This window comes from Ipomoea triloba, chromosome 12 (assembly GCF_003576645.1).
Source record: "Ipomoea triloba cultivar NCNSP0323 chromosome 12, ASM357664v1".
In the NCBI taxonomy this organism is placed as follows: Eukaryota; Viridiplantae; Streptophyta; class Magnoliopsida; order Solanales; family Convolvulaceae; genus Ipomoea; species Ipomoea triloba.
Genome location: NC_044927.1, coordinates 27,191,267 through 27,205,602, shown reverse-complemented (window position 1 = coordinate 27,205,602; position 14,336 = coordinate 27,191,267). Strand labels below are relative to the sequence as shown.

At 38.6% G+C, this 14,336-nt stretch overlaps 3 protein-coding genes and 1 non-coding gene across 4 annotated transcripts; 3 read left to right on the top strand and 1 right to left on the bottom strand.

Annotated features, from left to right (window-relative positions):
- The first annotated feature begins 668 nt into the window (after positions 1-668).
- Positions 669-740, top strand: TRNAM-CAU. Its single transcript has one exon. It is a non-coding gene; the product is annotated as a tRNA-Met (tRNA).
- A 1,729-nt stretch (positions 741-2,469) lies between these two features.
- Positions 2,470-3,807, top strand: LOC115999607 (UDP-glucosyltransferase 29-like). The gene has a single exon (XM_031239448.1). It carries the CDS (start codon positions 2,470-2,472, stop codon positions 3,805-3,807), a length of 1,338 nt encoding a protein of 445 aa, XP_031095308.1.
- A 312-nt stretch (positions 3,808-4,119) lies between these two features.
- LOC115998557 lies at positions 4,120-6,443 on the bottom strand. Its single transcript, XM_031238153.1, has 2 exons — positions 5,973-6,443; positions 4,120-4,593 (listed from the first exon to the last, which is right to left on the bottom strand). The coding sequence occupies exons 1-2, from the start codon at positions 6,374-6,376 to the stop codon at positions 4,488-4,490; spliced, it is 510 nt and encodes a 169-aa protein (XP_031094013.1). The 5' UTR covers positions 6,377-6,443; the 3' UTR covers positions 4,120-4,487.
- A 1,929-nt stretch (positions 6,444-8,372) lies between these two features.
- LOC115999789 (plastidial pyruvate kinase 2) lies at positions 8,373-13,530 on the top strand. The gene is made up of 12 exons (XM_031239694.1): positions 8,373-8,811; positions 9,771-10,058; positions 10,260-10,425; positions 10,581-10,715; positions 10,851-10,961; positions 11,059-11,147; positions 11,486-11,548; positions 11,674-11,849; positions 12,094-12,196; positions 12,305-12,453; positions 12,739-12,847; positions 13,001-13,530. The coding sequence occupies exons 1-12, from the start codon at positions 8,572-8,574 to the stop codon at positions 13,106-13,108; spliced, it is 1,737 nt and encodes a 578-aa protein (XP_031095554.1). The 5' UTR covers positions 8,373-8,571; the 3' UTR covers positions 13,109-13,530.
- The last annotated feature ends 806 nt before the right edge of the window (positions 13,531-14,336 follow it).

Here is a 14,336-nt window from a genome sequence, read left to right as displayed (position 1 = left end):
AGGAGAGCTAAACAGCATTAAAAATATCAAACTTGTGATATTCTAGTAAGAGAATCAAACTTCACCTATTCGATTGTCCACCCATTTCGAGGGTCCAAAACGATTGTTTAAGACTAAATTTAGAATTATACGAAAGACAGTGTGACCTCCGCTGAAACTAACTCATTAAAAAAAAATAATAACAAAATTGAAGAGACGAAAATATCATTACATAAAATAGAGTTTAACCAAAAAATCATCAGAATGACCAAAATGTCTAAAATATGGTAATCTGGGTTTTAAATGACAAAAATAATAACACGAAACTAATTTTAAAATTGCTACAAAAACAATATGACCATCCTTTAGAATTAACTCTAAATTTTATATATACTAATACTAACATAATATTATAAAAAAATTAATTAAATAACTTCAATCACAAGACTTTTGATTTAGAACAGACAAAATATTTCAACCTTAGAATAAACAACAAATTAGAGTCGCGAAGCGGTGAGGCCGTGAGGGCTTCCGAAATGTGTGGGCCCAAGCTCAGGGCGCTAGTATTACCACCTTATGTTTTATTAAATCGAAACCTTTACCAAATAACAAATCAGAGTGGGCGCAGCGGAAGCGTAGTGGGCCCATAATCCACATGTCTCAGGATTGAAACCTTTACCAAATAACAAATCAGAGTGGCGCAGCGGAAGCGTGGTGGGCCCATAACCCACAGGTCTCAGGATCGAAACCTGGCTCTGATAAGAGGGCTTCCCGAAGCTTTTTGCTTCACGTTCGGCTTTCCTTCATGTCCAATTATTACCACTCTTCTTCTCTTGGGCTTCGCTCCAGGCCCAAGTATTACCATTCTTTTAAAGATGTTTGGGCCTTTGAGTGTGTGTGTGTGTATATATGGAACTCATTACATTTAAGCTAGATTTCCGTTTTACCACCTAATATATCATCAAGGAAAAAGTGTCAAATAGGCCACTGAACTAATCGCTTTTGTGCAATTGGACCATTAAACTTAAAAAGTGTGCAATTCAACCATCAAACAAGCAAAATTTGTGCAATTGGACCATTTTTACAAAAATTTTCTGGTAAAATCCAATTATATTACTAACATATATGTATTAAGAGTGACATTTTCTTGTACCATACTAGATGGGAGTCAATATTGAAATGTTTTTAACTCAAATTGAACTAAATTTTTTTGTAAAAATAGTCAAATTGCACAAATTTTGCTTGTTTGATGGTTGAATTGCACACTTTTTAAGTTCAATGACCCAATTGCACAAAAGCGACAAGTTCAGTGGTCTATTTGACACTTTTTCCTATCATCAAAGATACCTCGTATATATTATGGAAACATCTTTGCTATATTTCTCTAATAAATCACTTTTTAATATTCACCATTTCACAAGTAATTATTGTATTTAAAGTTTATATATTTAATTATTATATAAACTTTTATTGGAGTCATAGATTGAATAGGGAACATTTTAAAAAGATTAGACAAAATATGGAAGATTTTGGGGATGGAACAAAAGAAAAAAAAAAAAAAAAGTACAATGGAATTACCATTTTCTGCCGAGCAAATAATAATCCTAATGTAGTTTTCTCTATCCATACATCTAGAATGTTGTACATTACTGTATAGAATTCATGACTAATTAGGTAGGTAATAAAATAATAACTTTTTTGTTTCATTATTTCGTTTTTGTGGGTTTTTTTTTCTTTAATTCATTATTCCTTTAGAGTGTGTTTAGAAACTCGAAAAATAAATTATGAAAATCACTTTTTGGGTTTACAATATTTGGTAAATGGTAAAAAATGTAAGTCAAAGGACAATGACTTTTTGATCAAAATAAAATAACCTCATTTTATGGGAATGAACCAAACACACCTAGACATATTTTTAGAATTCAACGTAACTAAACACGGGATATGAAAATATTTTTTAGAAAATGAATATTAACAATTAAAGCATGTTGATTTTTAGGAAGCCAAAGTACACAAATATAATTATTTAGACTAGAAAAGCTTACAATCAGTCACCTTCTAAGGGTAGGGTATGTGCCTGATAAATCCATTCTTTTATAATGTCACAAATTCCTATCGAATCTAGAATAACTGCACAATTTTTTTAACTGGTGGACAATGAGAGTAGCTACTAGATAGTAATAAGTAAAACCAGTAAAGGAAACAAAGATAATCTTTTCCAGACTTATTAGATCTTGTGCGAGAAATTTGCATGCATGGCGTACATGGTATAAATACCTTTTCTGAAAAATATAATCTTCCCAATATTTTTATCTAATTTCCTTCCATTTCAGTGAAAGCTTACCATGTAATTAGCATGCATGCATGTCTTCTCCCACAATATAAACGTAACCCTAGACCTCTCTCCACCACCCTAAAACTTTGCTTTGAAAGAAGAAGAGATCAGAGAAACTAACCATGAGCGCCGCCGAGCAAAACCTCCGTGTCGTGATGTTTCCATGGCTAGGCTACGGCCATATCTCCCCTTTCTTGGAGCTGGCCAAGAAGCTCAGCCAAAGAAACTTCACTATTTTCATCTGTTCCACGCCTGCAACCCTAAATCCCATCAGAAAAAAGCTCGGAGAGGAATTCTCCGGTGCCGTGAAGTTCACGGAACTCCATCTCCCATTTTCCGACGACCTCCCGTCCGATCTCCACACCACCAACGGCCTCCCGCCGCACCTCATGCCGGCTCTCAAGGAGGCCTTCGACGCCGCCTCTCCGAGCTTCGCGAAGCTTCTCGAAGATCTCCGCCCCGATTTGCTCATCTACGATTTTCTCCAGCCGTGGGCGCCACGCGCCGCCGCGGATCTGGACATCCCCGCCGTGGAGTTTATCAGCAGCAGCTCCTCCATGACGGCGTACATGATCCACCGGTTCAAACGCCCCGGCGTCGACTTTCCGTTCTCGAATGTCCGGTTCCGTGACTATGAGCTGAAACGGTTCGCGAAAATGGCGGCGGAAACCCCGCCCGAGAGAGAACAGAAGGATAAGAATCGCGTACGCGAGTGCTTTGCACGCTCCTGCGGTCTCGTTCTCATCAAGAGCTTCGAGGAGATTGAAGGGAAGTACAGTAGCTACATCACGAGTTTGACCGGGAAAAATGTGGTCCCCGTCGGACCTTTGGTCCAGGAACCTTGTTCCGAAGATGAGAACTCCGAGATTCTCGGGTTTCTTAACGGAAAAGAAGCGAAATCTACGGTGTTCGTCTCCTTCGGAAGCGAATACTTTTTATCAGATGAAGACACGTGTGAAATCGCTAACGGACTCGCCGGTAGCAACGTTAACTTCGTTTGGGTTTTACGGTTCCCTAAAGGACAAGACCGCGAAATCACCTCCGTCTTGCCTGAACAATTTTCCGGAAAAGTAGGGGAGAGAGGTTTAGTGGTCAAAGGCTGGGCCCCACAGGCGAAAATCCTGCAACATCCGAGCATCGGCGGCTTCGTTAGCCACTGCGGGTGGAGCTCCGTCATGGAGGCCATGAAATACGGCGTTCCGATCATCGCCGTTCCCATGCACATTGACCAGCCGGTCAACGCCAGGCTGGCGCAGGAGGTCGGCGTGGCGGTGGAGGTTGCCAGGGACGGAGAAGGAAAACTTCGCCGGGAGAAAATAACGGCCGTGATTAATGCCGTTGTGACGGAGGAAGACGGCGAGGGCGTGAGTTCCACGGCGGCGGCCATGCGTGAGATGCTGGCGGAGAAAGGTGACAAAGAAATCATCACTGTAGTTGAAGAGCTGAGAAAGCTTTGCTCCAAGAAGACACATGATTTTACTCCTGTCTTCTAATTTAGTCTTGTCATCTTTATAATTTTAGTAAACCTAGTACTTAAAAATGTTACGTCTTACTTAAGTGCACAACCACTTTAGCTAGTGGACAAGTATTTTGTTATTGTCCACTATTTCAAATTATATAATTTTGAAAATTTTTCGTATTAATTGTTATCTCGACTACTATTCTACTCTTGTTTGCTAAATGATTCTTAGCTGAAACTAATTGATAACATTAGAAGGTATTTGATAAATTGTTAATTGATGTCTGATATAAATTATTTTATCAAAAAGCTAATTGAAAAAATTACGTTGATAACTAATAACTAATTTACCAAACAATCATATCATTATGTCATATACTCACATGTCACATCATACATTTTATTGCGTTACTAAAACCCACGAAGCAATTTTTTTGTCTCAATTATTACCTTGTACACTATCAGATCATTGTCGTCACATCATACATTTTATTGGGTTATACTAAAACTTGAAGCAACAATCATCTCTACACAAATCATAGCCCAAACTTCTCTGCCAAAGTATATAGCCATATATGCATGTGTTTTGGGTGTGATATCACCCATACCAGTCACTGAAATAAGCTTCTGCAATGAGCAATGTGCAGTTAAGTGAGGCTGCCTGGGATTAATCCTTGGAATGACAGTATATTTCAAATTGGCTTCAAGCTGTTCTTATGGACCTCCGAGTATGGCATTTTCGATATCTTCTCTGCTGAGTGCGTAACTGAATCTTCTCTCGACATCTTTCTCGAGTATTCCAGGTCCGCTCTTAAGGTACCTGCAGTTCAGAAATGAAGTTCAAGTCGGCTGAGATGCTTACGTAGCAGTAGTGAACCAAAGTTTGCTGTAAAAAGAACATGAAACAATGAGAGTCTAGATGAAACGAAGTGAAAACTGGTATTACTTAAAGAACACATGTGTTGTTGTATTTAAAGAATGATGTATGCTCAATGCTGTGCTTCTGGTGATGTTCTTGAACGAATATAAAACACTCAATGTAATTGTACTATAAACATGGTCAAGTCCAGAGAAATTTTTGTTTGTCTCGTTTTTTGCTCTAAAGAAGCATACTCAAAAATGCAACGAACTACCAAAGGGCGTTGGCTCGTCCTGCAGGATCCAAATACACACTTGCAGAAAGCAAAAAAGGAAAAAAGGATTACTCTCATCACTCAAGGTTCTGCCAGATGGTTATGATTCTTTAAGCAAGAAAAGTTTTCTCTTAAACACTGCACACAATATCCAATTCCTCACATACGTACTCAATGCTCTTCTTATAGGATCTAGAGGGAACCTCGAGAACACGATGCACCCCAACTCACTCTCAATCATCTAGCATGTAAATATGTAATCAGCTAATCGCCAATTAAAACTTTGAACTTTCCTTTTAACACTAAACTATATGCTTCCAGCCAATTAAAGACATTAAAACTCCAATCAATCATTCCCCTTATCTTAGTCATTAATTTCACAAACAACATCCTAGTTGTGGCCTAGCACTGTATTTACTAATGATGTCATAACCATAAAAGAACATCCCAAACACCCATTTCAAGTCCCTCAGCTCAAACTGAATCAATGCATTCAACTGCAACCATTAATCATTCCACTCAGAATTCTCAGTGCAGCTGCATTTAGAAACACCATTTTTAGTCAAAAACAGAAACTGCACTTCTGAAAACCAACAGTTAATTGAGCATCTCAATCAAGATTTTCAACCAAACTACACATGCCATCAAATTTGGGCAACCCATTTGGTCAAGTTGTTGATAACCTCAAGGTTATAAGTTCAACTTGCCTATTGAGTCTGTCAGCTAACCATAAGGTTACAAAAGCATTTGAGACAGTCAGCTAATCATAAAGTTACAACTGCATTCTCGATTTAAGCCGGTCAGCTAGCCACAAGTTTAAAACAATCTTCTTAATTTGAGCCGGTCAATTAACCACAAGGTTATAATCACATTCTTAATTTGAGCCGGTCAGCTCACCACAAAGTTACAATCGCCTTCTTAATTTGAGAAGGTCAAATAACCACAATGTACAAGTTATTGCCTTATTAGCCCATTTTTAGTTGAGCTGGTTAGCTAACAACAAGTTTACAAGTATCTAAGCTTTAATAGGAAATAAACACCATAATGTATTTATAAATACACTAACCTTATGTATAGGTCAGTGGCATCGAGAGATAGCTGAGCATGCCAATCAGGGTTTTCCACAAACCAAAGTGCCCTATCGTCTTTGCTCTGGTAAAACCCTAGACTCTTTAGCCAGGCCTCAATGCAGGGCAAGCTGTGAGCGTACAGCGGCTTCTTCTTGTCCGGCAGCCTCTCTAGCCACTCGTCCCCCGTGCCGGAGAGCTCCGCTTCTCCAGAAGGCTTGGAACAGAGCAACGGTCTTCTCGGCAGGGAAGATGAGGTGAGAGGGCGGGGACGTGGCGGGAATTTGGTGAAAATTAAAGGGGAAACAGTAGAAAACCTTGACAACGAAGAAGACGATGAAGCAATTGCAGATAATGCGTTGTCGTTGGTGATGAAACTTGGAGGTCTGTTAATGGCGGCCATCTTCCCCGTTTATTTCTTCTGCTCTGTTACTGTCGTCGAGTCGCCCCACGTTATTGAAGAAGAAGACATGGAAATGAAGATAGGGTTCCTACGTCGTCGTTTTGCCACGCTACACCGTCACGTGCTTTCATTCGCCCTCACGTGGTGCGAACGTTATTTTCTACACTGTTCCTTTTTGCCGCCAAAGCCATTCTATGTTGGCGGCACCTTTTTTCTAGTAGGACTTGCATTGTTGTATAATATAGTATTTATTCATAACTATTTTCTCAACCTATTGAAGGAATAAGTCGCTAAATTGTTGGATTTAGTAGGCAGTTTAAGATATCAAAACAAAATGATGATGATGGAGAAATTGGGTCTATATTCTATTTTAAATTTGTATACAATGTTTAGGGAGCTTAAGTAAGAATACAAGACACCGTACACAACAGCCCCTGCTAGCCTCATTAGAGCATCCCTATCAGTGATGCATTGGAGGTTTATAGTATAGTGTAATCTTACATGGATGAGTGAGAATGGAGAGAACAGAGGAATTGCATCATCTGCAAATTAAGGGTTCATAGCACAGTAACTTGGAAGAGGAAAAGAAAATCTTGTTGCACCTGATGCGCGTCAGGCGCGCTTGACACCTGCCTTTTTTAATTTATTTTTTAAATCAATTTTGTTTTAATTTTTTTTATTTCCTCTCATTTTCTCATTCTTAATCACACTTACAAAAACTCTTCAAAAATCGCGAAATATCTCCACTGCTAAGGATGCTTTTAACAATGCATGGAAGATTCATTGCTATCCATAACAATGATCTCCTATCCTCTTTTGATCTTTTGGTTAATGATATTAAGTACTTGGCTAGAGATTTTGTGGATCTCAGCTTTATGTTTGTTAAACGATCTGCGAATAGGGTCGCGCACGCTTTAGCTAGAAGCGCCCTTTCTATGCCAGACTGTTCGGATTGTTTTACTATTCCGTTTCCTTTTCTATCCGATGTATTGAACTCTGATTATTATTAATGCTATCGTTCTTTCTATTCCAAAAAAAAAATGCATGGAAGATCTATGTTAGTTTTACAGAATATGCATGCTCTGCGGATTAGGATATTGCGATTTTGAATGAGCTGTTCGAGCCTCATGATGTGGAGCTCATTTTGAAGGTTCTGGTTGCCAGTCATTTCGATGATCAATTGTGTTGGAGGGGGACATTATCGGTTGTTATTCTGTTAAACATAACTATCGATTGCTCTCTGGTTTGTATGATTAAGGTGTAACTCTTAATGGGGTATGGCGTGACATATGGAGATTAAAGATCCCTCCAAACATCCATAATTTGTCTATGGCGTTGTATTCATCATGTTATTCCAACTTTGGTCGCCCTACTAAATTATTGAGGGACACCACGTAAGGGCAGGGGCTTATTAGGGGTTTTATGTTAATATTACACATTAATTTTTTGAGTTAATACCCTCAATGGTCCTCCGAGTATTAGTGATTTACCAGCTGTAGTCCCTCGACTTTTAAATGACCTCCAATAGTCAGGGTGTGCCAAACGGCGGGAAAATACTGCTACGGACTAATCCATTGTCGGTTCTCTATACCAAGTCGGGTTGATTGACTTTAAGATTGGTAAATGGTCAAGACTAATTTCTCTCGACAATCCATTCAGATACCGAATAGGTATGCAGTATGTATAGTTAGCAAGACTAGAAAATATTCCCTATCATTCCCTAATATGTTTTTCGTTCTATGCAAGGCCCACCAAAAAATAAAAAATAAAAAAATCTAAACTTGCATACTAGCTCTTATATCTCTCTCCCACATACCACATCCAAAAAAACTCGACAAAAACCATCCAAAAATTACTATTGAGATGCTGAAGTCTAAGGCGGTGAAATTGTAAAAGAAACTAAAAACTAGTACAGTATAATTATGAGACCAAAGTGGAATTAATTAAAATATAATAAAGTGGTTTTCGAAAAGAAAAAAAAAAAAAAAAACAAAGATACAACTGTTTTTGAACACAGTTGAGCAACCCTCCATTTTTCCTCGTCTAGTCGTCGATGTAAACGAAGCCAAAGCCTCATTCCAGCCAACCATAGCGGCGATTTCTTCAAGGCTTCTCACATTCTCTAATTTATACTCTTGTTTCTCTGATCTCTTTTTCTCCACTAATTCACCTCCTTCCATAACCTCCGGCGAAGAATGGCTCAGGTGGTGGCGACTCGGTGTGTTCAGAGCTCATTCCCGAGCCCTAGCTCCGGATCCTTGCAGAGCCAAGTCGAGAAGCTCAAACCATCCGGATTTGCCTCGAAAATCTTAGCTCGAAATGATCGAAGCAAGAGTTACAAAGCTGTTCGGCTAAATGCGGCGCCAATCCGCGCCCAGAGATCTGCTCGCACTGAGACCGAAATCCTTCCCGTGTCTCCTGAAGATTTTCCAAAGGTCGTATTTCTACTACCTATACATTTGAAATATTCTCTATAGCACGCTTTTTATTGCTCAGGCGTTATATAGTAGTATTATTCTCTATGTGTTTGGTTCGCACATAGGAATCATAATCGGAATGAGAATCAGATACTTAGTAATGGTAATGGATTTTAGTGAAAATCGGAAAGGATGCAATGAGTTTTAGTGAAAGTATTTTGCATGTTTGGTAGGACGATGGAATTAGAATGATTACTCGTATTGATGTTTGTTTATGTATGACCCTATAATGGGAATAAAAGTTTTTAAAATATAAAAACAAAAAATATAATATAATGACATCCAAAGCATTTATATGAACAAAAAATCAAAACAAAAATTTATAAGTACTAATCCAAACTTAAAAATTAAATTACCAATATAAGATGGAATGATATTTTCTTTTAATTAGGGAATGGGGTTCTTAACTGAAGGGATAATCAAATCCTATAGTTGTGTTTTAAAAAGTTGTCAACCAAACAATAATTATGATTTTGATTCCCATTCTTAGTGTATAAACCCATGAACCAAACACACCCTAAGTTTAATCGTGTTGTAGTTCGTTCAGTTATGAGGAAAAGAGAAACACCTAAAAGGTGTTTGTATTTATTGATTGTTATGCAATTATGCAATACTCAAACTGGTAATTAGCACCAGAAGTGAGAAAGGAGTTAAACTGTATTACTGATATGATGAGAACAAAATGCTCTGCAACCTGTACGACACATTTTTTTAATGATTAATGTGGTCTTATTTGTATGATTTTTCTTTTGGAAATTTCTGTTATTTGTTTTAAGTGTTTTGTAATGATCACTCTTAAAGCTTTGAAAATTTGAAGTTGAGATGTGAACCTTTTGAAAGCTTTCAGGCTATCAAGATTCTCAGCCTTCTGATGTGTCTATTTGTTATCTTACCCATGCTTCTGTTATTTCAATCAGAGTGAGGAGCAAGTTCAGTATCTACAAGCAATTCAACAACTTGGTGATACATCAGTGGGCATGTGGTCTAAACCTACAGTGAGGCGTAAGACAAAGATTGTTTGCACTATTGGTCCCTCTACCAACACAAGGGAAATGATCTGGAAGTTGGCTGAAGCTGGAATGAATGTTGCTCGTCTCAACATGTCTCATGGAGACCATGCTTCTCATCAGAAGGTGATTGATTTGGTTAAGGAATATAACGCACAATCCAAAGACAACGTCATTGCCATCATGCTTGACACCAAGGTTAGTTTGTTTTTCACTTTTCCTGCTTGAGGTTGCAGATAAAAGAATTCAATAAATATCTTAGATGATGTTGGCTCCTATCAAGATTAAATATGCTTTGGGTTTGGTGATTCTAATGTCATCAACACGAGCCCTTGAGCTTGCAGATATATTTTGGATTATCAGTCTGATTTCTCACTTTATATGGCTTTAAACTGGCAGGGTCCTGAGGTTAGGAGTGGTGACTTGCCCCAACCAATCACATTAAAGAGCGGGGATGAATTCACTTTCACAATTCGGAGAGGGGTGGGCACAGCTGATTGTGTTAGTGTTAATTATGATGATTTTGTAAATGATGTTGAAGTTGGGGACATGCTTCTCGTTGATGGTATGCCGAACTGGTTCTCTTCATTAAATTTTCACAACAATCTAAAAATAAGAATTTTGCATATCTCTGAATCACATACTTTTTTCAATGATAGTTGACACGCCAAAGTTTCTGCCTTGGAGTGAATAAAATTTACAACCTATTTTACGCTGTAGGTGGCATGATGTCTTTAACGGTGAAAGCTAAGACTGAAGATTCAGTGAAGTGTGAAGTTGTTGATGGAGGAGAGCTTAAATCAAGGCGACATCTTAATGTCAGAGGAAAAAGTGCCACACTACCATCTATTACTGGTCAGACATGTCATCTGAGCATCCTTTTACCTGCATATACTTTTATTAACCTGTGGTGTATGTGTGTGTATATGTCCGTTATTTCTCTCAATTTCATCTTACCTATTTATTTAACTTTCTACTACAATGCAACAGAAAAGGACTGGGATGACATCAAGTTTGGAGTAGATAATGAAGTTGACTTCTATGCCGTTTCTTTTGTCAAAGATGCTGCAGTGGTCCATGAATTGAAGAATTATTTGAAAAGTAAACTTATATAATGCATTTTCTTCTAATTGAATGGATGAATAATTCTCAGATGCTTCATATTTTCTTACCTCTTTGCAATTTCTTCTTGTGACAGGCTGTGATGCGGACATTCATGTTATTGTCAAAATTGAGAGCGCAGATTCCATTCCCAATTTACATTCAATAATAACTGCCTCTGATGGGGTAAATGCCAACACTTTTGTTGTTCATAAGAGTCCTTGCTCTATACCTTAGAAATTCAGATGGTTTACTGGTTTCCTTATTAAGCAAGATGGTGTAAGATAAAAAATAGCTTGGTACCCATTATATGACTTTTGTTCTGGTCTGAGGTTATCTTTACACTTTCTTAGGATAATTTTGTTTTTTCGCATTTAAAATTTGACAATCCCATGGTTCTTCTGAACTATCAAGAAGACTAACTACCCCCACCTCCCTCTTTATTTTTTAAATACTTTTGATTTTGCTCTATTGTGGATATCATCAAGTCGCTTGAATGTTACAGATTTGTGTGTTTTGCTCAGGCTATGGTTGCAAGGGGAGATCTTGGTGCAGAGCTGCCAATTGAAGAGGTCCCACTATTACAGGTAATGCATATGCTGCTGCTTGGACAGTTTCTAAAGATTGGAAAACTTTTTGAGTGCAATATTGTGTAGCCAACTTATTGTACATGTTCATTTTCTAATGTAGTAACTATTAATTATGAATGCAGGAAGAAATAATCAGGATTTGCCGTAGTATGGGGAAAGCTGTCATTGTTGCTACTAATATGCTGGAGAGCATGATTGTTCATCCCACACCAACACGAGCAGAGGTATCTGATATTGCCATTGCAGTTAGAGAGGGTGCTGATGCTGTCATGCTTTCTGGAGAAACAGCTCATGGAAAGTGAGTGGATTTTCTAGGTGTAACTGTTAATACCTTATTAAGTATAGTGCAGAACTTATTTTTCTTGCATTGCAATTAATGCCTGTTTGAAATTACCTATATATGTAAAACTTAGTCCACCTGCTAAATGGGGGAGATGATGATTGGTGGTGTTAGGGACATTGCAGTTGGGGAACTGGCTACTTATGAAGGTTTCTCATCTAGGGGATTTATTAGTACTAAACAATTTTTGTTTATGCAATAGGTTTCCCCTAAAAGCTGTTAAAGTTATGCACACTGTCTCTCTGAGGACTGAAGCAACAATTGTTGGCGGTGAAACACCGCAGAATCTAGGCCAAGCTTTCAAGGTTTAACTGTTAATCCTTATTTTATTAGAACTGTTTCTGTTACTATATGTGCAGTCTTTCCCTTCTTTTCTTACAAAATTACTTACTGCCTTCATTGTTTTTTTACAGAACCATATGAGTGAAATGTTTGCTTTCCACGCAACCATGATGTCTAACACTCTTGGAACTTCAATAGTTGTTTTCACAAGAACTGGTTTCATGGGCATACTACTGAGCCATTACCGACCTTCTGGCACTATTTTTGCCTTCACAAATGAGTGAGTCTCTCATCCATTATAGAACATTGGTTAATGTTATCTAAGATGGAAGTTGGATGCCTAGGGATTACAGAAAATGAATTTGTTAAAACCTGTTCTGGAATGGTACTATATCTAATCAAGTACATTGGCAAGTTGTGATAAGTAGTACTGTGCTATGCTCAGTTTGTTATCTAGATGCTCGTGATTAAAACGTAATTATTTGAATTTATAAAACTTGTTGTGAGGTGATTCTGAAGAATTTTTGCAAGTTCCATTAATTGTTGAGTTGCAATTCAACTTCAGGAAGAAGATACAACAGAGATTAGCTTTGTACCAAGGCATATGCCCCATATACATGGAGTTCTCTAGTGATGCTGAGGAGACATTTACAAATGCATTGTCGGTGCTGCAGGTGAGATCATCGCTATATCTTGATTTCTAGTTATCTATTTCTTCTTTGACCTTTTATAGGCAGTAACCTATGCTATACAAAATCTGAACATTCTTGTTTCTTGTGAGACCTTCCCCATTTTCACGGTCTCCTTTGCATCATTGTCAAATACAGAAGCAAGGAATGGTGAAGGAAGGAGAACAGGTAGCTCTTGTTCAGAGTGGCCGACAACCTATCTGGCGGCTTCAATCCACTCACAACATTCAGGTTAGGAAGGTTTAGACAGAGACCGTTAAAGATCCACCATCCTTGGATGCTTCCCTGCTTGGTAGAATTTTCCTTTAATTATCAGATAAATTCCTTACTAGTCTACGAGGCAGCTTGGTTTTAGTTTGTTGTGTTTTTTTCCTACCCATTTCTGGTGAACACAGCGTGAAAGATTGTTGAAGTGAGTTTATGGTAGCATATCCTTTACAGTTTGGTAAAGAAGTTCAATACTGTTAATGTTGATGCGGGATACTTGATGCTGCCCATGTTTAAAATGTATGATTGTAGTGAATTCTCATGAATCATGATGTACTGCTATAATGTAGCTAAGTAGCTTAATTGTATTATCATCATATCATGCACACATTTGTATACAAATAATGGTTTGTACTCCCTAATATTTAATAGGAAAATGCTATGTGTACTTTCATTTTTTACTCTTAACCTTTTTTCACCCACATAAAATTTTGATGTAGACAATCGTATTGGACTCACATGAAAAAACAGCTTATTATGTCTTAGTGATAGCGTAAATGTAAACGGGTCTACGATTACGCTACGGATACGTGTGTTACGTGTGGTGAAGGATGCCGCTCGGCCGGTTAATCGGTCGCTCTACCGGTTGACGACTGAGCGGTAAGAAGCTATATCGCTCTACAGGTGACGAACAGTAACAAGGAGAGAGCAAGAGAGACGAATGAGCAAATCACAAGTGTATTAGTGTAGTACTGATGTGTTCTCCTCCAGTGAGGGGAATGACCCCTATATTTATACAAAGTGGATTTACTATGCACATGGTGTCTGATATGCAAGTGGAGGGCATATTTGCATGGGCTGAATAGTCACTCCGCAAAATGCGCATTGGTTTGCTCGAAGTGGTTGAGTTACTCGAGGTGAAGAAAACACGGATCCCTTGTTCCTGAAAAGTTGTCGGTCGTCACATCAAGCTATTGTTGCGCTCGCGAGCCTCCAATCCACAAGGTGTGTTGCTTCCGATCATGCGGCCGAACCGGTTGGGTGACCGTCGACGGACCGGTGGGGTGACCGTTGACGGACCGATTGGGTGACCGTTGACGGACAAGTGATTTACGGACTGACTAGTACACGTGCATGTTGCTTCCGATCATGCGGACCGGTTGGGTGACCGACCCGGTTGGGTGACCGTCGACGGAGCGATTGGGTGACCGTTGACGGACAGGTGATTTACGGACCGACTAGTACATGTGCATATTTACCCATCACA